General features: G+C 40.2%; 1 protein-coding gene across 4 annotated transcripts in view; it reads left to right on the plus strand.

Annotated features, from left to right (window-relative positions):
- CDH20 (cadherin 20) overlaps positions 1-22,727 on the plus strand; it is a 556,554-nt gene that overhangs the window by 487,062 nt on the left and 46,765 nt on the right. For all 4 annotated transcript variants that reach the window (XM_068236743.1, XM_068236746.1, XM_068236744.1 and 1 more), the window contains one exon: positions 4,377-4,496. In XM_068236743.1, the coding sequence (XP_068092844.1) occupies positions 4,377-4,496 (120 nt within the window). The remainder of the gene's footprint in view (positions 1-4,376; positions 4,497-22,727) is intronic.

The raw sequence follows: 22,727 nt of genomic DNA on the forward strand, positions 1-22,727 counted from the left end.
TTTTTTCGGGAGATCCGATCGTTTTTATCGAATTAACATAAAATCGGATCATTTTATTGTATCGTGTGTGGCCACCTTAACAGTTGACATTTCACATTATAGGCAGCTGTTGGTAAAGCTGCACACCATGTAGTCGTACCATCTCAGCAATGTAGATGGGTGCCACTAATGATGCTCCACTGAACCTCAGTAATTCCCAGTATTTCCTGTGCTTCTTGGTTTGGAAGTCCAGCCACAACCCTCCTGCTCTCTTCTCCCTTGGCCTACCCATTCCACTCTCTTCCACTCCTGGCTACATACATTCCTGCCCCCTGATCATTTCATAGCCTAGCTTATTCTCTAGTGGGAAGACCAGGCAGCTGTCAGGCAAGGGGGGCAAAAGGTCTTAGTAATCAAGTCAGTTGGCAGTTGTATGCTTATTCAAAGTTTTCTTCGCTGCACAGAAATTAACTGTTTTATATCATTCATTTTAAACATGATTGTTTAAAATAAGCAAAGGTTTGCTGAGACAAGGCAACAAAATAGTAGTAAATCCATTTAAGTTATTCCTTCACTTTAGGGTATAGAAGTGCCAGAGGAGTGTGGCTGGAAAGTAGGCACATTAGTCTGTATGCAGTCGCTACTTCCAGCTGTCGCATCATGTATTAATTGCTGAAAATGTATTGATTTTAATTAGCATTCAGAGCTGGATTTATGGGAAGGCAATTAACAGCTCTAACTTGATTAGGAACATCAGGAAATAACCAGCAACATTACCTACAATATAAATGCAGGGAGTGAGGTGCTAATTGAAAAAGAATAATATTTCATACTGCTCTTCATGTGTCATTTATCTGTAATGGAAGAAAAGTGCACAGCTATATATAAAATGTTTGGCACCTTTGCATTCTCTGACTTTTAAAATGCTGTTGTTTACTTTTTTATTTAAAAGGGAACACCACTGTCTGTGCCTTCAGCTTAGCAACAGCACTGATAACTGGGATTTCTTTTGCTGATCAGATAAAACCCCTAAACTCATTCGCCACAGATCCTTCTGAATGGTTAGAGGCAGGGGGTGGTAGTGGTGTCGCTAAGGAGCTATGGGCCCCAGTGCAGGTTATACATTGCCCCCCCCCCCTCCCCCAAGTACATAACTATTGATACAGCGCACCAAAACCTGCCAAGGACAAGCACAGAATCAAAGGTGCAAGAAGGGGATTGGGAACAGTTTGTTAACTACCTACCATTCAAAGCATATATAAAAGTCATTATTACATGAAGTAGAAAAAGCTTCCGCTGCACCAAAGGTTGAGTGAAAAAAGGTTGGCTTTTATTATTCCATCAGTGAATACAAAAGATAAAAAGCTCACGCGTATCGGGGCTCATGGCCCCTTAATCATAGCTTCAAGCCATGAGCCCCGATACGCCTGAGCTTTTTATCTTTTGTATTCACTGATGGAATAATAAAAGCCAACCTTTTTTCACCCAACCTTTGGTGCAGCAGAACCTTTTTCTACTTGATGTCTTATGAGCTCTGTGGATTCCTGACTCCCTTTGGCTTATGTGTGTGTGGTCTCAGTAGGTCCAATCCTGTTCTATCATTATTACATGCACAGGACTAATAAGAGCTAATATTACAGATGAGGGAGGGCCCATCAGGCCCAAGGGCTTTGTGTGGTCGCAACCTCTGCAACTCCTATTGCTACACCACTGTGGGGTGGGGAATAAACATTTACCAACCCTTCTCAGTATAACAATAAAGAGAAAAGTCTAACTGCAGTAAAACTAAGCACATTGATAGGGATGCATTAAGTGTCATCTTAACCACTTGATGACCCACCTTTTACCCCCCCTTAAGGACCAGCGCTGTTTTGAGTGATCTGTGCTGGGTGGGCTGTGCAGCCCCCAGCACAGATCAGCGTGCAGGCAGAGAGATCAGATTGCCCCCCTTTTTTCCCCCCTATGGGGATGATGTGCAGGGGGGTCTGATCTCTCCTGCCTGCCTGGGTGTTGCGGGGGGGGGGCACCTCAAAGCCCCCCTCCGCGGCGAAATCCTCCCCCTCCCTCTCCTACCTGGCCCCCCCCCCCGGCGATCGAGGCTGCACAGGACGCTATCCGTCCTGTGCAGCCAGTGAAGGGACGTCCCCTGTCACATGGCGGCGATCCCCGGCCGCTGATTGGCCGGGGATCGCCGATCTGCCTTACGGCGCTGCTGCGCAGCAGCGCCGTACAATGTAAACAAAGCAGATTATTTCCACTTGTGTTTACATTTAGCCTGCGAGCCGCCATCGGCGGCCCGCAGGCTATTCACGGAGCCCCCCGCCGTGATTTGACAGGAAGCAGTGGCTCGCGTGCAGCTGGCGACGCAGTACTGCGTCGCTGGTCCTGCAGCTGCCACTTTGCCGACGCACGGTATAAGCGTGCGGTCAGCAAGTGGTTAAAACCTGTGCAGTCTTCTGGGAAAACCAATACGCCAATAAAAAATTAATTTCAGGGAGAAATATTTCAGTTCTGCATATTGAGGAAAGAAGTTAGAACTCTTTCTGTTTTGTTCTAATTGTGATATGCATCCCTGTTTGCAGCAATACCAATTGGTTGCTGTAGAGAGAGAGCATGGGCATGCTTTAATGCCCCTTCCACCTTTTAATCTCTTGTCTGTCCCCTGAAATACCAGGATTCATGTTAACACCAGTAAGATACCAGGAACAGGAATTGAAAGAAAATTAATGTCAACAGTCAACAGAAATGTTTTCCTACTTCAGCGTAGGTTCTTCCATTAGCTAATGTTGATTAACAAACATTTATAGTATTTGATCATGATATTTTTCTCACTCTCCAGCAATTTCAAGGTGTAATCTTAACTTGAATTGGTTGTATCCAAGTTGAATTGAAGCATGACTTGAAAAAAATGAAATATGGAAAAAGGCCAGCATGTAAATGTCCGCCAAATACACAACTGGACTCTCCTGAAAATGTAACCATGTTGCAGGATAACCCCCGGAATAGTAAAAACAATGCAGTATAGTATCAAAAATTAGGCAACCTTTTTCCTAAATAACATAATTATGCAGCATGCATGTCTCATTGAAAAAGAACTCATGACAGATCTCATGATAATACACCCCAGTAATGGAAAGTGTTCATGACAAACCCAGTTAACAGATAACATCTCCCTATCCCTTTAGTTATAGTCCTCCATGAAAGACTCTTCATCAAAACCTTCAATAAAAGACTGCCCTGCCAATGCAGGCCAACAGTTAAAGTATAACTGTAAGTGACAGACCCCAGTGACATGCAGCACCCCCAATAATCAGCAGCCCTTTTGTTATAATGCTCTAATTAATGAGCATATGGGAATTTTGTTATGGAGATGTTAAAATAGTGTGGTTTCAGTTATCTTCCGATATAAATATTACCGTGACTATCTTAAGAATATTTCAGAGGAAACAATGTGGTTCCTTGTCTTATTGTTTTCCTTATCTTATTGTTTATGATTATTATTATTTTCCCTAACAGACTTCATAATAGAAAGTAGGGAAAATGTTTGTTTACAATGAAATAAACCCAATAAGATACACTCAGGACAAAGATTAACATCTTGTCATGTATCTGGCAGTAAGTAGAGTTGTTTGTATTAAATACAACATGGAATAAAAGAAATGCATATTGCTTAAATTATTTGTAATTATTTTCTTTTGTATGAGAAAGTTAAAGCAACGCTTGATGAGAACATATTTACCTTCAAACTGAAGTGGAAATCAACTTATGAAAACCTTAAATTGCTGAATGTAGTACGCAGGAAATATCTGTTGTATCATTTTCTTCTTTCCTTTCAGTGAGAGCTGATCTTCCCTTTCTGAAACTAAATGAGTATTTCCTTCATTCTCATGTAGTGGGTGAATTGAAGGCTTGTATAACACAGATTTTATGATGAGAGCAAAAACCTTGAAAACTGTCTCTGGTATCTCAAGGATTAGACATGTAACAGAAAGCTTCATTACAAAAACAATGGAAGAACATTTACATTCAGGGCACAATCAGTCATGAAGGGAAAGTGATGTAGTAAAATTAAGGTGAACAGGTGCTTAGTGAACAGGTTGCTAAAACAGCCATCATATCAGCTAGGAATGGTAAATCCAATATGTAAAGGGACAGAGAAACATTAATAGCCTTATGCTGCTTATCTCTTAGAATGCTTTCTTCATTATACTGTTAGGATACATTAGTGGAATGGAAGATGTGCCTGGCAATTAATCTTTCACTGACAGGTGGTTAAACTGTTAGTGTTGCTGTCATTATGCAAACTTTGCAAGCTTTTTTTTTTTTTTTATTAAGGACTTTAAATTAAATGTTCAGCTTTTTAATTTAAAAAGGTCAATGTTTTCTATTTTTGTCAGGTACCTCTATTATCCAAGTGTCAGCAACAGATGCAGATGATCCTACTTACGGAAGTAGCGCGCGGGTGCTGTACAGCATTCTGCAAGGGCAGCCATATTTTTCCGTGGACTCCAAAACAGGTATTGCATTAGAGCAAAAATACAGGATATTTTGTATAGTTAAATTAGATCCTGATTTTGAATCTCCCACTAAATGTTTAAATGTTGATTTATGTTTGTGAGCTTTTTTTGTGGATGAAAACTGAAAACCAAGTTCCCTGAAAAGGCAGATCATTTAATCAAATCCTTTATTAAAAAACACCTACTGTGAAATATTGTTAAATTTAAAATACACACATCTAAAATGTAGATTTTGCCCCAAATAAAATGCACTAAAAAAATACTTTTTTCCTGTGTTGCTGTCACTTACTGTAGGTAGTTGATATTTCACAGATTTTGGCCTGGTCCATCTCTTCCTGGGGAACTTCAGGTATTTCTTTATTTACAAAATCATTCACCGAATGTCAGATGCTCAGTCCATCTGCCAAAATACTTTGCAAATGAGAAGGGAGGCAGGCTGACATCTTTGTATGGATCCTTTCTGGGGAGTGCTTTGATAAAGAATAATGGTAATGCTGAGAGTCTCCCATAAAGAGATGGATTAGTCCAAAATCTGTCAGATCTGTTAGCTTTTCACTTCCTACTGTAAGTAATAGCAACAAAGGAAAAAAACATATACTGCATTTTATTTTTGCACAAATGTACATTTTATATGTGTGCATTTTAGAGTTATCAATTTTTTTGTAATAGTGTTTTTTTAAGTGTGTTCTCTACCTCTTTTGTGTGTGTTGCTGATAGTAGGGCAATCCATTCATTTGCATTTAACTGACAGGTAAGTTGCTTACATAGTCACCAAGGGTCGGGGGGGGGGGGACATTATACAGGGGGAGACCAGCTGGATGTCCAACAGGTTCGTTAATCATTGAAATATTGAACACCACTATCAATGCACACCCAACCAAGCACTTTCGAGTAAGGTTTTTCTAGTATGCAGGATTGATTGCTTCAATTGATTGGGCTGGAAATTGTTTGAAATGATCAACTGGTTGACCATGTTGCACCATCAATCCCTGCCAGATATGATCATCATGATCAAATTGGCTGGTTTCTATGCAGCAAACCGAGTAATCTGTGGATAACTTTACACTTTACAGCCAAAAAACTCAAAATATGATCTGGTGACCAGCTGTAAAACTGTAAATGTACTGCTTAAACAAGTCAAAATATTTGAATCAACCTGGTAAACTCAAAATTTTTATATAAATGCAAAATGTCCCATAGATTCAGAGTCTACAGTATCATAAATCTGTCATTTCTCTCAATGCCAGTGGAGAGAAATTTGTGTTTCTGTGAGCTGGCCAACTGCCTCACTCTCTTATTAAACATACACTCTATATACTAGCTTGCTCTGTGATTTTTTTTTGGTACTATTTCTTTGATTATAGAGTTTTGTTCCTTGTAATTTAACATACCACCTAAATGTTTAAAAAGATTAAAATTCAACGTTGAAAATGTAATTTAATCAGCAAGACATCTGCTATTGATTGCTCAGCATTAAACATGCATTTGTCTTTTATTATATATGTGTGTTCTTCAGAGGGGACACACACAAAATCTCTAGTGTAGAGAGACTTCTTTAGTAAGCCATAAATTGTGCAGGTTGTTTATTTGTCATGCTATATTTTCCAGGGCTTGTGATTGTTTGATGGCGCACTAGGGAGCAAATGAACATAACACATAGATAACAGAGTGTGTAGCTCCATAATAATGTGTAAAATGAATGACAGAAAATCCATACATCTATTCACAGAGCTCAGACTCCCTGACCATTTCTTCCTCTAGATAAACTGGTTACACAGAACACACTATTTTTTACAGGTTGTTAATGTTACAGATTGTTATCATTAAATATGTTATGTTCAAGATAATCTCACATATTTGTGAACTTGCTGGTTTAAGGAAGTTAAAAATGATATTGACCAATCAGCAAGCATGAATACTGCACAAAAAAAATGGCCTTCACAAGACATATTTAACATTTTGTTTGATTTCCTTTCTGTTGAACTCTGGCTTTAATAAGAACAGAATATGAAATGAGCGGGATATGGAGGCTGCCATTATTTTCTTTAGTTGCGTGTAAATCACACACCTGAAACAAGCATGTAGCCAACGTGATCAGAGCACTTGGTCTACATACTCACTCTGGGCAAGTGACTTAAATCATAGGCGGAGGATCAGCAGGAAAGTCAGACCATTGGCATTATTTTGAAGTAAATAAATATGGCAGCCTCCATATATCTTTCACTACAGGGTCAGTTTAAAGAGGCACCGTAATGACGTATAGTAGACTGTAATACATTATTCAGAAAACACAATTCTACGTTAATTATCTACGTTCAGCATCAGAAAGACTTCTTAAAGGGAAGGTCCGAGCAGCTGAAAAAATAGACATTTACTTACCCAGGCCTTCCTCCAGCTCCCAGCAGCCGCTATGTCCCTCGCCGCAGCTTCATACTCAGCCGCTGGCTCCTGATCCCCTCCGCTGTACAGGACGACCTCGCCAGGTCGTTCTCTACTGCGCCTGCGCAAGCGCCGCTGTTAATCACTCACACATGGCGTGGAGTGTACTGCGCAGGCGCAGAACTACTGTGGCGAAGGACATAGCCACTGATAGGGGCTGGAGGAAGCCCCAGGTAAGTAAATGTCCTTTTTCTCAGCTGCTCAGGCCTTCCCTTTAAAGTGATAGTAAGCCTAGTCTATGAGGTCACACAGCCTTCTGCCCCAGAGCACTCTGGGAGACAAGGTGTTGTACTCACTTTAGAACACACAATACACAAACATTCTGCAGCGATGCACTTGCCAGCAATAAATATGTTAACACCTGTGATAAATTTCAGAATGTAAATCAGGTTGAGGAGAGCTTTTACAGTTGGCAAACATTGACTAAATAATATATAAACGACTAGATTGTGAGCCCCTCTGAGGAACAGTTAGTGACAAGACAATATACTCTGTACACCACTGCGTATTAAGTTGGCACTATATAAATATTTCAATAAATAAATAAAATAAATATTGTGTAATATAAGCAATAAAATCGAATCATTAAGTTACATTCAGTAAAGTTCCTCTGTAAGTCATACATAATTTACAAAAAATGTTAATATTTTTAAATGTTATATTTGGGGATTTATGTAAATAGAGAATGTGGAAGACTCTGGCAGTAGGGTCAAAGGGTAAATTGATCACCAACCATTATAAAAATGTCAAACAAGACTTCCCCCCTAATCCCCTGTTGCCAGGGTCGGCACTACCATATGGGCAAAAGGGGCAATTGCCCCAGGGCCCCAGAATCCATAGAGGGCCCCAAGTATCCCCATCACTTCACTAAAGTATGTGGTCTAGCCCCCCCTCCCCCACGCTCCTTCCCCCCTCGCACCATTATGGAGGCAGTGGGGACAGGCACACACTCACCTTGACCAAGTTCATCGGTGCCCCAGGTTACTTTTGCCCTGCCTGTTGCTCAAAGGTGCCTCGGTGCCTCCGAGTGATTTAAGTCAATGGGGATATTTTTGGTATACCCTGCTATATACGTCAGCATTTTGTACATAATATTAGCAGAATTTAAAAATAAACAATTTTAAAGATCAGTTAGTCCAATTATAAGGCTTTCCTCTTGCAGTATGACAATGGGTAGGTTTAGCAAACAGTATTAGTCGTACATTGGACTGCTCTCTAAAAATTAAATTCATAATTGTCAGTGTAGGAAAAGGTTAGGTTCACAGTAGATGTAACAGACAGCAAGATATAAGCAGAAATGGACTTCACAGTAGGCATCTTCCATGGTAACGTAACCAAAAATTAGAGTTTTAAACTTCTGAGTTTTCACTTTGCAGATTAAAAATAGCAGCTTGCTTCCCATTTTCACAGCTTTTCATTGAAGAGCACACATAGGGTAGCTGTCTTGGGGAAAAATAAAAAGTGTCAGCCCTTGAGTAAAGAAAAGTATAATTTTCCCATTCACCCAGCCATGGTACCACGTTTGAATAGCAGCACCGACAAGCTTGACAGATCAGACAGAAAATGTTTGAAGGAGTCTTTCAAAAACTAAAGAAAAGGAAATAAAATTTTAAAAGTTTAAGGTTCAAATCTTTAAAGTAAATCTTTAGTGAAAAAAGTCACATACTCACCTGTGGAGAGGGAATGCTCTGGATCTATCTATACAGACTTCCCGATCCGGTCCTGGTTCCAGCACTGTCCCCCGTTTGAATCTGCTGCCTCAGGGAGCCCAAAGACTGGTGGCTAGAGATGGCCCAAACGGTTCCCGGCGAACTTCCGTGGTCGTGATGGCGGAGAACCGCAAACTTTTCTGGAAGTTTTTTTCCCCCTATAGTGCATCATGAGGGTCAACTTTGACCCTCTACATCACAGTCAGCAGGCACAGTGTAGCCAATTAGGCTACACTCCCTCCTGGAGCCCCTCCCCCTCTTATAAAAGGCAGGCAATGTCAGGCTTTTCACTCACTTGGGTGCCTGCAGTAATTAGTGAAGGGATAGCTGCTGCAGACTCTCATAGGGAAAGCTTAGTTAGGCTCTTGTAGGCTTGTTAGCTTGCTCCTTGCTGATTCTTATTGCTAAAAAAGCACCCCACAACAGCTCTTTTGAGAGCTAATCTTGTTCTTGTTAACTATTTTTTTCTGTGTGTCCCACTGACACTTGTGTTGCATAGAAAGCCTTGCTAATTCCTGCTGTGTGTACCACTGCCAGGCCCAGCACATTCAGTGACTACTACCTGTGTGTGTGACAGGTGCACTTTGTAATACCCACTGCATATACCTACCTATTGTTCACTGTGCACCCACCCACCTATGTGAGTGCACGCAGTGTCAGTGTGCCTGTCCGGTACCTGTCTGTGTGTGACAAGTGCACATTGTAATACCAATCACTGCATATACTTACCTGACAGTCACGGTTGTTCTATCATTGAGCTACCACAGCCCGACGACCATATGGGCTTTAAGCTGTTTGTGGTGCATTACACAGTGAGTTTGGTGTGTCAGTGTGAAGCAGTAATTACACTCCCTGATTGATGTATACACATGCAAGATGTTTTAAAGCACTTTAGGCCTGCAATTTAGCATGCAATGTGATTTCTGCCCTTAAAATGCTGCTTTGCATCAAATCCAGATTTTTCCCCGGGACTTGTGGCGTCTATCCCACTCATCCATGCCCCCCTCCAGGTGTTAGACCCCCTTGAAACATCTTTTCCATCTCTTTTGTGGCCAGCATAAATGATTCTAGTGTTCAAAGTTTGCCTCCCCATTGAAGTCTATTGCGGTTCGCGGAAGTTCGCACGAACTGAACTTTTGCGGAAGTTCGTGAACTCGGTTCGCGAACCGAAAATCGGAGGTTCGGGCCATCTCTACTGGCGGCACCGTATCGCTCATGCACAAGTGCGCGCAAGTACGGAGCCGTCCATCTTTAGAATGTATTTTTAAAATATTTTTTGAATTATTTTGACTTTTGGGGGGAGTAGAAGGTGGTGCATTGGGAGGAGGCTTTGTAAGAGATTCGCTAGGTTGCCACTGGGTTTAATCGCCATCACCATTCATATAGGAATAGGAATTATTTCAGATACATTGCAGTTTAAGAACTATGGCTGAGCATCAACACTACCACCAACACCATCAAGCAGGAACAGTGTATGCTGTTTATAATTTTTACATACCTGTATATGCACACAAACCAGATAATCAGTTGATGCTAAGAGTGTGTGGAAGATATCTAAAATGTAAAACTTGTTTATTTTGATAAAGATCAAATGGTCCACATTGTCTGTTTGTTGGAGATGCATTTGTTGTTTACCACCCCTCCAGCTGCACTCAACCAGCACCCTTACTGGCAATAAACTTACATCAAGACAGGCCAGCAACTCTAGTGCATGTTCTGAACTAGATGTGCTGGCCAGTGGCCACTGGTCCATATTAGATGCCCAGGAATCCTTGAGATCTTTCTTCTCTTAGCTGGCTGCTGGTATCCAAAGCATAATCAACAATCTTGCTGGCCAAGCCATGCCTGTAATGGTGTTTCTGCCTGCTCGCCTGCCCTTGGCTTTAGACAAGCACCTTAGAATCACTTCTTCCTAGTGATGCCTTCTGACTTCCTTCACATGTCATGGCAAGTAGTGGGTCATGTTTGTCTTATAGCATGGTACTAAAAGGGTGGCAGGAAGTACTTGGAGAGTTCCTCTCCCAAAATGAGAGGCCATAGATCAGATGTTCACATCCTGTAAACCTCACTTTGACACCACCTCTTCCTTTACATCTGCTTAAAACCATGTATTTTCTGAGAACATGTGTTTTAATTCTGTTATATTCTTTCAAACTATTGTTATAAATTGTTATAAATGTTTAAATATTTTGATAATACCTTTAACATTTCAATATTTATTTTAATATTGTAATTTGGTGGTGGGGGAAGTAGAGATAGTAGAAGAGTAATAGAGGTTTTGTAAACAGACCTGGGGGAAGGAGTGCAGCAGGCCCCAATTACCGCTACTGACAGATAGCTGTATGCTACATGAAGGCATGTTGCCTTTTTAACAAGACCTTGTGTTATGTTTAATAGGTTTACTAGTATAATGTGGCATTTAAATGTTTTTGTCATTTAAATGCGCTTCCTCAGTAATTCTAACTATGGACATTTTGATCTAACGTGCTAAAAGAACAGGACAGATTTTGCAGTGTTTTGCAATGAATTCTGTACTTTCATAACTGTGACAAGTCTAAGCTCGCTTTCATTCTTTCTTTGTGGATTGACAGTTTTGAAAATGTCCTATTGTTTGGAAAAGATGAATGTCTGCTAAAATACTTAACCTTTGTGCAACAACATTATTGTACTGTAAGAAAACTGATTAACAATTGAATAGAATTTGCCTATTTCAAGGTGTGGTAATTAATTTTAACATTATTTGAAAAAACACACAATAAGGATTTTTTTGTATATTGTTTACTGGAAATTGCAGAGGAAGTGAGTGTTGGCTGTAAAGAGATCAATATACAAGAAAAAAAAACAAAACAGGAAAACCATTGGATCTTTAGAAGCTGTTTGTACCTAATCAGAACCGACTTATCATAAACTTTAGTAAGAATGATTATAGTTGGTCAGTTCAATGGACCAATAGGAAGTAGAAGTTTCAAAGATACATTTTCCAGGGTCCATGTGCTTTATACCACTATAGTGAATGCACTATAGTGGTATAAAGCAGAGAGAAGCAACCAACATTAGGAATCTTTTAATATTTTGCCATATTTCCTCATTGCTTGGCCCACAGATCTAACAGATGTGAATCTTCATAATAAACGAATAACCTTGCATGCAAGGAATGTGAAGAAAGCTAAAACATAACTTTTAATTAATGTATTAAAAAGTACTCGAGAGGACACTGATAAGTAGTGCTGCTACCATACAAAAATGTAAATAGTGAAGCAGTATGGAGGAGAGAGCAGTTTGGACTAATCCACTATAATGTCAATTGGTATTAGGCTAACCTCTCACACTGCATAGTAAATACAAAACACCCCCCTATTTACAACCTTATATGTTGCAAAAAATGGGGTTCTTCGTCAGGGGAACAAAGTGATACATGCCAAAGGTACCTAGTGCTAAAGTGCAACGCTATCTACAAAACAGTACATTCACATATTATCACAATTGAGTAAGCCTGTCAGCTCAAGTAGCAGCCCTACTACTGCTGGAATAAAAGGTGGTGACACATGATATTAGAAGTGCCTGCTATCCTCAAGCTTATGGTTGAGAATACTGATGTCCATAAAGCTTAGAAACAGATGGTAGTTAAAGAGGATCTCCATACTAAATACAAAAGTCTGGCAGCCTGCAAGATAAAGGAAGTTATATTTACTGAAGAAGCCTTGTCCCGCAATGCCGTCCCGAAGTCCCTGCATCACCAGACTTCCAGTGCATGGCCCGCCTCCTCTCTCTCCGCAGAGAAAAACGCCAAGCTATTTACTACAGGCGCCGGAAGTAGGGTGGTGCAGGGACTTCGGGACAACATCGCGGGACAAGGCTTCTCGGGTAAATATTACTTTATTTTTCTATAGGGTGGTTGAGATGGGAGTGAAGGGACATTGGGATTTGATCTATGTGGCATACCTTAATTATCTATGCTGTCAATTACTTTCTAATTTAAAACTGGCAGGATACAAATCATATCATTTGATCATTCTCTGGAAACTGCATGAATATAATGTTGTCGTATGGCTTTGTATGTTATCTACCATTTTGCTCTGGAAGAAGCCAGTAGTAGCAGGCAGCCAGCTGATTCTCAGTAAATGGATAGGTAGATGGATGGATGGATGGATGGATGGATGGATGGATAGATGCATAGATAGATAGATAGATAGATAGATAGATAGATAGATAGATAGATAGATAGATAGATATTGGCGTGTTTTCCTTGTCTCCTTGAGGTGATGGTGAGACGGTCAGTAAATTGAGCTCTCCCACTTTCTATGATGTCTGTGCTTGTGATCCAGAGCTTGCAGCCACAACATCATTGTAGATGGTGATGTATTGAACAGGTTCACTATCATCCTTCTCGTAATTTTCAGATTAAAATATGTTCACAAGGTCCCTGTTCCTCAGTGATTAATTCTAAACCACCCTCCCCCCTTACACACACGCACACACACACACACACACACACAGCGTGTGTGCGTGTGTGGTAGGGTTAGAATTCATATAAGTCCACTAAGCCCTGTAAACAATGAATGAAACTTGCTTCTCCTTTACAGTGTAGTAATTTATAAATTATAATTTATATAAGTTGTTTAGAATTGAAACCCATCTTCGGCAAAAAAATAAACAAATAAATCATAATTTTGATGTCAGAGGAATACATTTTGATGTTAGATTAAGGTATAAAATTACTTCTAAGGGACTTTTATATTCAATATTATGGTGAAAAATATAATATGTGTGAAGATTCTGTTACTGTCCATCACATCTTGTCCTGGTGGCACCATGTGCTGACATTGCAGCCACATTAGCGCTTTCAGCATCAGTTAAACAGGAAGTGGCAATTTTGGCAAGAGATTTTCCTGTCCTATAAAATTAGGAAAATAATATTTTAAGCAGGATTGGAGCTCAAAAACAATTGACAGGTTGTACAGTATTCTATCAAAAATGGTGAATGTTGACTCCACCCTCACTAAAGCAATTACTTTTTTGTTTTTGAAAAGTGTTTTTTTAACAGTATATCTTGGTGTCACATATCAAAGGTATGCTGTTATATTGTTCGTGCCTGTTAAACATTCTGGTTTTATTATTGCTATTATTTTTGACTTCAAAACTGACAATTCCATATATGTTGCTATGTACATTACATTTGCCAATTTTTCTACTATTTTTATGTATAAGAAAGTATAGTAATGACCACTTCACCATTGTGTGCTGCTGCTGCCATATTCCACATAGCAATTTTAGAGCACTGTCTGAATTCCTCATCATGCCTTCTGACAAGCTCTTGTCTTTCCTGGTCTCCTATGGCAACATTACTGCAATCAGTGAGTTCTAATGACCAATGACTGACAAGTGAGCAGTGGTCGAGAAGATGTTTCCCTTCCCTTCCTTACATTCCGCCTTTATCAGCTTCAGTTAATCAACCCATATCAGGTGACAGGAGCATCAAGCAGAAGGGAGTGACAGCAGCTACGATAGCCCCTCGGTATAGATTCTGACTATGACCCATCAGTCTGTATTTTGCACATTAGCGCACACTGTCAAATTAATCTATCGAACTCTGTCTCTATCGTATTTATCCAGGCAATATTGAACAAGGTAAAAAAAAAAAAGCTATTTTGGCTTATTCAGGAAAACTGATGTTAGAAGTAGTTAGGATTCACAGTAAAATACACAATCATATAGTCATGTCAGCCTAGTGAAAACAATGTTAACTAGCTGTCTCTGTGTATTTCATATTGCTTTATGTGTTATTAAATAATTACAGTACTTCTAGGAATGAAGGACAAAAACAGACATTGAAGCCCTATTTCATTTAAGTTTTAAATAGCATGGGAATGGGTTAGAAAGCAAATTTTTATTGTCATTTGTGCTTTCTTTTGAAAAACTTTTATCTCACTTCCATGGGACTTTGTGACTTTATTATAAAAACTGGTAGTCCTGGGAACAGAGTTTGACAGACAGGAATATAAACTACAGTAGTTGTGGAGTCTAACTTTGCGCCACTCTACAAAAAATGCTTTGTGTTTTCCCCACTGCCAATTTGGGCAGGAAGTGACCCAAATGATCACACTTGAAGCCCTTAGGCAACAATAAAAATTCAAAAGATATTCTAACTCTCTACCACAGTATCTAAAACTAAAATATTTATTCCTGGAATAGGGATTTAAGATCTGCAGTCTTACATATTTGTAAAAAGCCCACTTGCTGGCATTCTACACTAGTGAGATTTTCTAATACTCATCTGCTTTAACCATGACAGTCTACCCCTGGGCTGCCAAATATGTCTTCTATACAGTACACTTGTCTCTTTCCTAGCTTTCAAGCCAAGTTAGTATTTAAAACAAGCTGAAAATGTTGGTATATGTTCTAAATCAGTTTCCCAGTATCTTTGCAACTATCTGAGCACTTTTACAAATTTGTGTGAATTGATGGTCCCTCCATCCTGCAGTCCTCACCCTATCCCAGGCCTTACCTTTACCATCTTTGATCTACTCACTTGGAGCTTTTGGAGGAGGTTTAGTAAACATATGTTTATTGGTTTCATTTACAACTAAGTCTGGAAAAACCTCTAAGCATTTTTCAGCACATGCTCAGTGCCCTGTGCCTGGAGGCAGGTGAATCAAGGATCACAGGTCCAATGCCACCTGTTTCCTTCCGCATGACACAGAGGAGACATTAGGGCATATTTATATTTTTGTTTCAAGGAAGGAAGGATGCACACCTGTGAAGCAGCAGTGATGTGCCTGATCAGTGGGTTCAGAAGCACAATGAGCCCAGTTTCACATGAGTAAAGATGAGATCAGCCACACTCAAACGGTGCTGTAACATGTGCTTTACCTGTCTTTAATAAAAGAGCAATAATTACTGAGTTGGATGGTGCCGATCTCATCTTTACTCAGGTATATTTATATTCTTAAGGGTGCTATAAAGTTTATGTCTCACCACCTGTATAAATTGTTAGACGATTACCTAGTAAGAATCCTTGTGAAAAATAAAAAGCACACAAACATTTCTTTCCCTTGTACATTTTTTGCCAATCAAGCTGCCAAGGGTATCCTTAAATGACAATGGGCCATATCCTATTCCAGGTGATAAGAAGCATGTGCAAGCTACTTATCACCTTGCCATGGCGCGAGGATCCTAAGGGAGCACTACTCAGAGGAAAGCCTGAGCAATGCTCCCTTTTTCCAAGCAATGGGGAGCAAGGTTTACACTGTGGTGCTGTCCTTCATCACCATAGCCTCACTCCCCACACATGCGCACACTCGCCAAACATTCCTGGCCATCTTCTGCCGCTGCAATACACTGTAATCACGTGACAGAACTTGCGGAGAAAGTCGGCGGGTGATTAGCTGCGGCATGTATAATGACACGGGTGACAGCGCAGCTACGTTGGGGCCTTTAGAGATGTGCAGCAACCCGACGGGGAGCTCTGGGGGTCTTCTTATTAAAGGAGACCACCAGAAGCAGTGGCGCAACACATGCGTGAGCATGTTTAGACCTGCTCTTTGCAGGTGTATGCTAACATTCATGTCTGCCGAGAAGCATCGCTTCCTGGAGACATGAAAAGGGCGTGTAAAGAACTTGCTGAGTGATTATATTACCCAAGCGAGTTCTTTTCCACCTGGGGAGGTCTTAAGTTGAATAGGATTATGCGATGCCCCCATTGCCTAAATTATGAACTCGCCAGTGCTTAGCGCTGGCAAGTTTAGCAATAGGATATGGCCCAATGTCTCTTCTCCGTGTTATAGCAAATACATCATGCAGCAACTGCTTCTCGCCACCCAAGGACACAATCAGAATACAATAGTGTAAGAGTTGATAATGCCATCCAAGAATTAAAAGATACTGAGTTCTCTTCCACTGTAAAAGGAAATTACAATAATAACCTTCTATCACTAGCACTGTAAGGATGTTAGACTTCACTGAGAGAGATTTGGCTGGGATGTTCCTATTGAATGTTCTAAGCCCCAGTTTATGCACAGATTTTATTTATGGATTTAGTTTGGTGAAATATACTGGGGTTCAGTGTATCAAAGACAAAAGCACACAAGAAACAACAGAAAATAGCTAAAGTAAAATGTTAGGCGGTATTCATAAACCTGGATTGCCAGCCAGCAATCACTATGGCCACGTGTGGAAAACCTTTCCCCACTCAGGTTGGTAGATTTCTCTCCAATGCCTTTGCTGCTTCCGAAAAAGCTTATTACGAAAAAATCATAAATGATCAGACTTCCCAACACAAGTACATAAGAATTAGCATTCAAAATACAAGGAGAGACCTGATGTTGATAAATAGCTAAAACATCTTAAAAATAGATGGTGAGCTTTGGCTTGCCTCCAATAAGTCAAGCCTGAGAACTGCCAGAAAATATTTCAGCACCAAGTAGACGTGTTTCATCCGTTACAGTCTCACTTTCACAGGTCTATGATATTACTAATAACGGTGCTGAGAAGAGCATGAGTATGAGTGAGCAATCAGATGGAGATTTCTGAAGAATAAATGAGAATGTATAAATTCATGCTGGAGGTATTTTATTTTGCAAAAACTGCAATGCTTTCATACAATTCTTTTTTTCATACTTTTAAATCATGTAAAGGAATGCTCTCTGAAGTGCATACATACAAATGCTTCAATTTGAGTTTTAAGGCATTGTTTAATACTAAATGTGAAATTTGAAAGGTTATATGAGCGCAGTTCATATGTACTCACGTTTATTATCACTTGTATCCAGGGGGTTGTTAGAACTTGCATTATGTGTTATGAACAAGAATACAAAGAACATTTACACAAGTATTAGCCTCCCTAGCGTTACAATTATTTCCAGATCCAGGGTCTAAAAGCTGTGCATTTTTTCACAAACTTTTAGACCCCAAAAACAAGGAAAGAAACATACCACAGAGAGATCTGCAGCAGCTCTTGCATATAACTCACTCAGGCACGGGATTACTGATATGAGCTGTGGAGATTACTGCTAAGGAGGTTAGGCAACATGCAAAATCCAACTTTTTCCCTTCAATTATGTAAAATCTTTGTTTTTAGAAAATGTATGAGTTTGAAGTCCTTAGTAAACCTTCAAGTCCATAAAAGGATTTGATCAGCACCATGGGTGATTGAATAGTGGTATTAGACCCTGGCAACTAATGGGTTAGGGAGCTTCATGTTGATCATCTCTGTTTCATGCATCCAGAGATTGCAATTCCTTTCAGTGTTAGCCTTTTAATCCGCGATTTTCTCTAAGTGATGATTTAATTGTAACTTATTATGCTCTTTATGTGGTCCATTTGTTTACTGCATTTTCTTTCTCCAAAAGAACTCTGTCTATACAATTTGAAGCCCACTCCTCAAATAGTATTATTTCTCCCATTATGATCAAGGTCTTCCATATAATTTACCATGCTCTTCACTATTGTTTTTTTTTCTTTTTCCTCTACTCTAATTACTTTCCTGGCAATGCATCCTACTGGCAGGCCTCTCCCTGCAATTATCTAAGTCCCACTATCCCCTTTGCAATCCATCTCATGGCCTCTATTCTCATTCTATAAAACACTGTTACGCTATCATTAGCCTAAAATGACAAAAGTGCACTAAATTCAGTCATTCATTTTATAGTCATTTTCAGTTGCCCCTCTAAGAAGTAACCTTTTTTTTTTTTTCAAAACATGCTTTAAATAAAAACACTAAACACGTTTGTGGGTGTACTATACTTCCCCATACCTATAAGAAATATTTGGTGTTCAAGTGTAATGCCTTCAAAATAATGTTTATTCCCATGATGAGACATTAGCACTGGTTATTATTGTGTGCTTACATAGCACTGACATCATCTGCAACAATTAACTAAGTACATAGTCATGTCACTAGCTGTTCTTAGCAGATCTCACAATCAAGCCCCTACCATAGCCATAGTCCCTACTATCATCTAAAGCCTTGTGTACAATGACGTTAAATGACAAACAGACGATATTGCGTATCCAGTCTGTTCCAATTAGCAGATTGTTTCTGACAATAAGTGGACAGATATTGTGTAGTCTAATTGTGTGTGCAATGTTGTTAAAATGACACAATGTTGTACTAGTTCCAGAGTGCATACGTCATGCACATGACGTGTGAAATGTCACTTTAACCTGTGCATGCAGAATTCAAATGACATAATCATTTGAAATATTGGTATGAATATAGTGTTTGTTAACTACTTGCAGTATATCTATGTCCTGCAGGACTTCATCTGATGTCCCAGGGATGTAGGGTCTATTGCGGTGGATGGTTGCCATTCACTCCCACGTGGTAGTGCTCGCCACCGGTTAGAAGGGAGATCAATGAATGAGAACCGAGTTCCCATTCATTAATCGAAGTCCCTGCATCATCGGCATCAATAAGGTTGAGTAACACGTCATTGAGTAACTTGTTCACGCATTACTACCTATTCATATACGTATACTACGCGAATAGGAAGTAATGCGTGAGGGCATCTTGTGGCCAAATAGTAAAATTACACATAAATACATTTATTTTAATAAAAATACCCACATTTACATTTAAAATTAACTCCTTCCCTGCCACACTCTTCCATAGTACCCCCAAAAAATGTTTGCATTGAAAAAATGACAAAAAAATACATAAATATTTACCTTAGGGACTAAGTTTAATTTATGGGCTTGTAATTAGTGATGGATGCAAAACTGAAAAAAATGCACCTTTATTTCCAAATAAAATATTGGCACCATACATTGCACTAGGGAATTATTTGAAGCTTAGTAATAACCGGGACAAATGGGCAAATAAAATGTGGCTTTTATCCACAGTCAAACATTTTATTTTAAAACTATAATGGCCAAAAACTGAGAATTAATGATTGTTTTCCATTATTTTCTAATTATTCCTATTAAAATTGATTTAGAATAAAATAATTCTTAGCATAATGTACCACCGAAAGCTAATTGGTGGCAAAAAAAAAGATATAACAGTAGATCAATTCATTATGATTAGTAGTGATTAAGTTATTGGCGAATGAAAGGAAGGAGTGCTGAAAGGTGAAAATTGCTCTGGTCCACAAGGGGAAAAACCCCTCAGTGCTCAAGTGGTTAAACAACTCATAATTTCTTTGCGCCGGGTAACACAATTATGCTAGCAGGGTGTTTTGGCAAATAAAACCAGATAGCCTGGAGGAAACTCACGCAAGCTCATGGAAAACATACAGAACCCATGCAGATAGTGTCCTGTCCCAGCACTGCAAGGTGAGACTACTATCAATGATGCCATGGAGAAACCCACTTTTCCCTCATGCTGACCTCTAAAAGGTAATATCCAACTACAACAGAGCAGCAAGACAGGTTGCAGCAATTAAGACAGAAACTCTAGGCAGCTCGTTTGTAGCATGGATGAGCTACTCAGAGTTTGGTTTCTGAAGCAGCGGTCCTTCCTTAGGATGCTCCACAGCTAGAGGGACCTAAAGCACAAGGCTGTCTGGCTCTTAAAAGTGCATTCCTGAGCAGTTTATGGGAAGCAAAAAGTTGCTTTTATCAATAATACACAGGTTATTCTATTCAGCACAGATTTAAGACAGAAGGAAAGCATGCATATTTAGAGCTGGCCCTCAGTTACACATACAGGTAAAAAATTGTTTTCTTTGTTTACTAGGGAGACATTATTATACTATTCCACTTTATTTCAAATGATGACTTGTTACAGTCATGCTAACAAGCTGAAATAAAAAATGTAATGAGATCTTAGCTGTTAAGTCAACAGGACCAGAAAAAGTAGGCTAATGTGAATATGTCAAGGACTCGCACATGAGTTTTCTATCAAACTAATGGTAAAAAACATAATTTACTCGCATCCAAATATAAAAGAATATATTAAAACATACTTAAAATAGATACTGGGTGCCTTTTTCATAGACATAAACTGGTAAGGACAAGAACATATGCAGGCATGCTAGAAGAGCACGCTTTCTCTGTATTCAAAGTCTGAGGACTTGACATAAACAATGGTCAATAGACTTATGTTAATTCATGAATAGCAGTTTCCATTTGGATCAACAAGTTCAAATTAAATTTAGTTCATGGTCAGATGAAATAAATGCTGAAAATGTCCAGATATATTCAGTTACAGAATAGCAAGTAGAAGCATGTAATGGTTAAGCTCAACACACACCATACAATCTTGGTTGTACAGATTTACCAAATCTATGTAGTATAAGGGCCAACAGATTGAAAATATCTTGAATGATTGGTTGGATAAGCTCTTATACTACATGAAAGTGGTAAGATTGAACAACCTAGATTGTATGGTGTGTGTTGAGCCTTAGCAAACACAAGCCAGCAGATATCCCTGAAGGAGTTATAAGGGCTATATTAAATCCATGATTTTACAAGCATGCACAGATTAGTATATAGCCAATGCACAGATCCACACATCAGACTTAGTGGTTAGTGCAGTGCACAGTAGGGAGGAGGGAGGGTTTACACTTCATTTCAAATGGGCATCCAGAAAAATGGGCACTAGGAAATCCTGATAGCAAAATAGTTGTAATTTTCTTATTATTCTACTATTCAAAATCCATGATCAGGGTTGCTCGAGTAGTACTTTTTAATACCCGCCAGAGTGAAAAACCGCCAGATTGGGGAGGTGAAGATTCCGCTGCGGCCTGAATGGGATGCTGCGGCTTTTCTCCCTGTGGTGGTTGGAGGTTGAGTGGTGCGGCTGGTGGTAGCGGAAGAAGGATGTGCTGGGTCCCGAATTCCACGGGAATGCTGATCCTCCGTGCCAAGCCCACCGATGCATCCTCCTCCTCAGAGTCAGAAATGACATCCCCATCCTGTGGATGGTAGTTATGTTCCTGCATCCCATCATCAACATCATACCCCCCCTCCTCAAAACCCAGAACATCCACCTCAAACTCCTTGCGGCTAACAGCCCTAAGTTCAATCGTGGCGCCTGGAGCGAAAAGCTCGCTGACTGAGGGTAGGCTGCCCGCTGGGGTCGACACTGACACGGCAGACCTTCTGAGGGTGGCCGTAATGTTGCTCCCTGTCCTCTTTCCCTTGCTGCCCCTCCCCTGGCTGCCGGTGCCAGCAGACATAGTACAACTTATACATGATGATGTCACCAAATTATGTGGGGTACTTTTACTTTAATGAAATCGGTTTGGACTTTAATCAAATCAGCACGGAGTGACAAACCGCAGAGTAGAGGACAGACAGTGCACACTATCTGTCTAACTGTCACACTGACAATGCTCAGCACAGCAGCACTGCAGTAATCTGTAGTAAGCTAACACAGTACTACTCTCCCTAACAACTAACTGCAGTACTAACTAACTATATAATACAATACAATAACACAGTAATCCTATTCCCTAACCTATACTGTCCTGCTGGCCTGCACAGCCACACAGACACAGACAGGACCTAACTGAGTGAATGCAATTACACTAGCTAGCTAAAAAAAACAATAGAACAATAGTGTAGTGAAGGTGTTTAGCAATGTATACAGGCAGCACTTGCTAAGCCAACAGCACTGGAGCAAGTCTGTCAGTGACCAGCCAGCCACACAAGCAAGGACGATCTGTCTCATCATGCCGGCCCTCCTTATTACACAGGGGGGCTGGCCAGGGTTCCCTTCTGTGATTGGGTGCCAGGGCTTAGGCTGGGAGGCCTCTGATTGGCTCAATGAGGTCAGGTGGGGCTGGCCAGAGTTCCCCTCTGTGATTGGTTGCTAGGGCTTCTTCTGGGAGCCCTCTGATTGGCTGGCAGCCCTCTGATTGGCTCAATGACATCATCTCCCTTGTTAGAGTACCCAGATCTGGATATCCGTCGGATATCCGCGGGTACCCGCGGGTATCCGGATTATGCAGCCAGATACCCGCATAGAGCTATCCAGATATTGGCCCAGGTATCTGGATCTGGATCCGACCCGGATAGCGTAAAAATGGTCGTGTCCCTGGGTTTACCCGGGTACCTGGATCCAGATGAGCATCCCCGTCCATGATAGTAGTTTATCAGTAAGCACACCGAAATTCTACTATGCCTCACTGTACCCCTATTT

This window comes from Hyperolius riggenbachi, chromosome 5 (genome assembly GCF_040937935.1).
Source record: "Hyperolius riggenbachi isolate aHypRig1 chromosome 5, aHypRig1.pri, whole genome shotgun sequence".
Lineage (NCBI taxonomy): Eukaryota > Metazoa > Chordata > Amphibia > Anura > Hyperoliidae > Hyperolius > Hyperolius riggenbachi.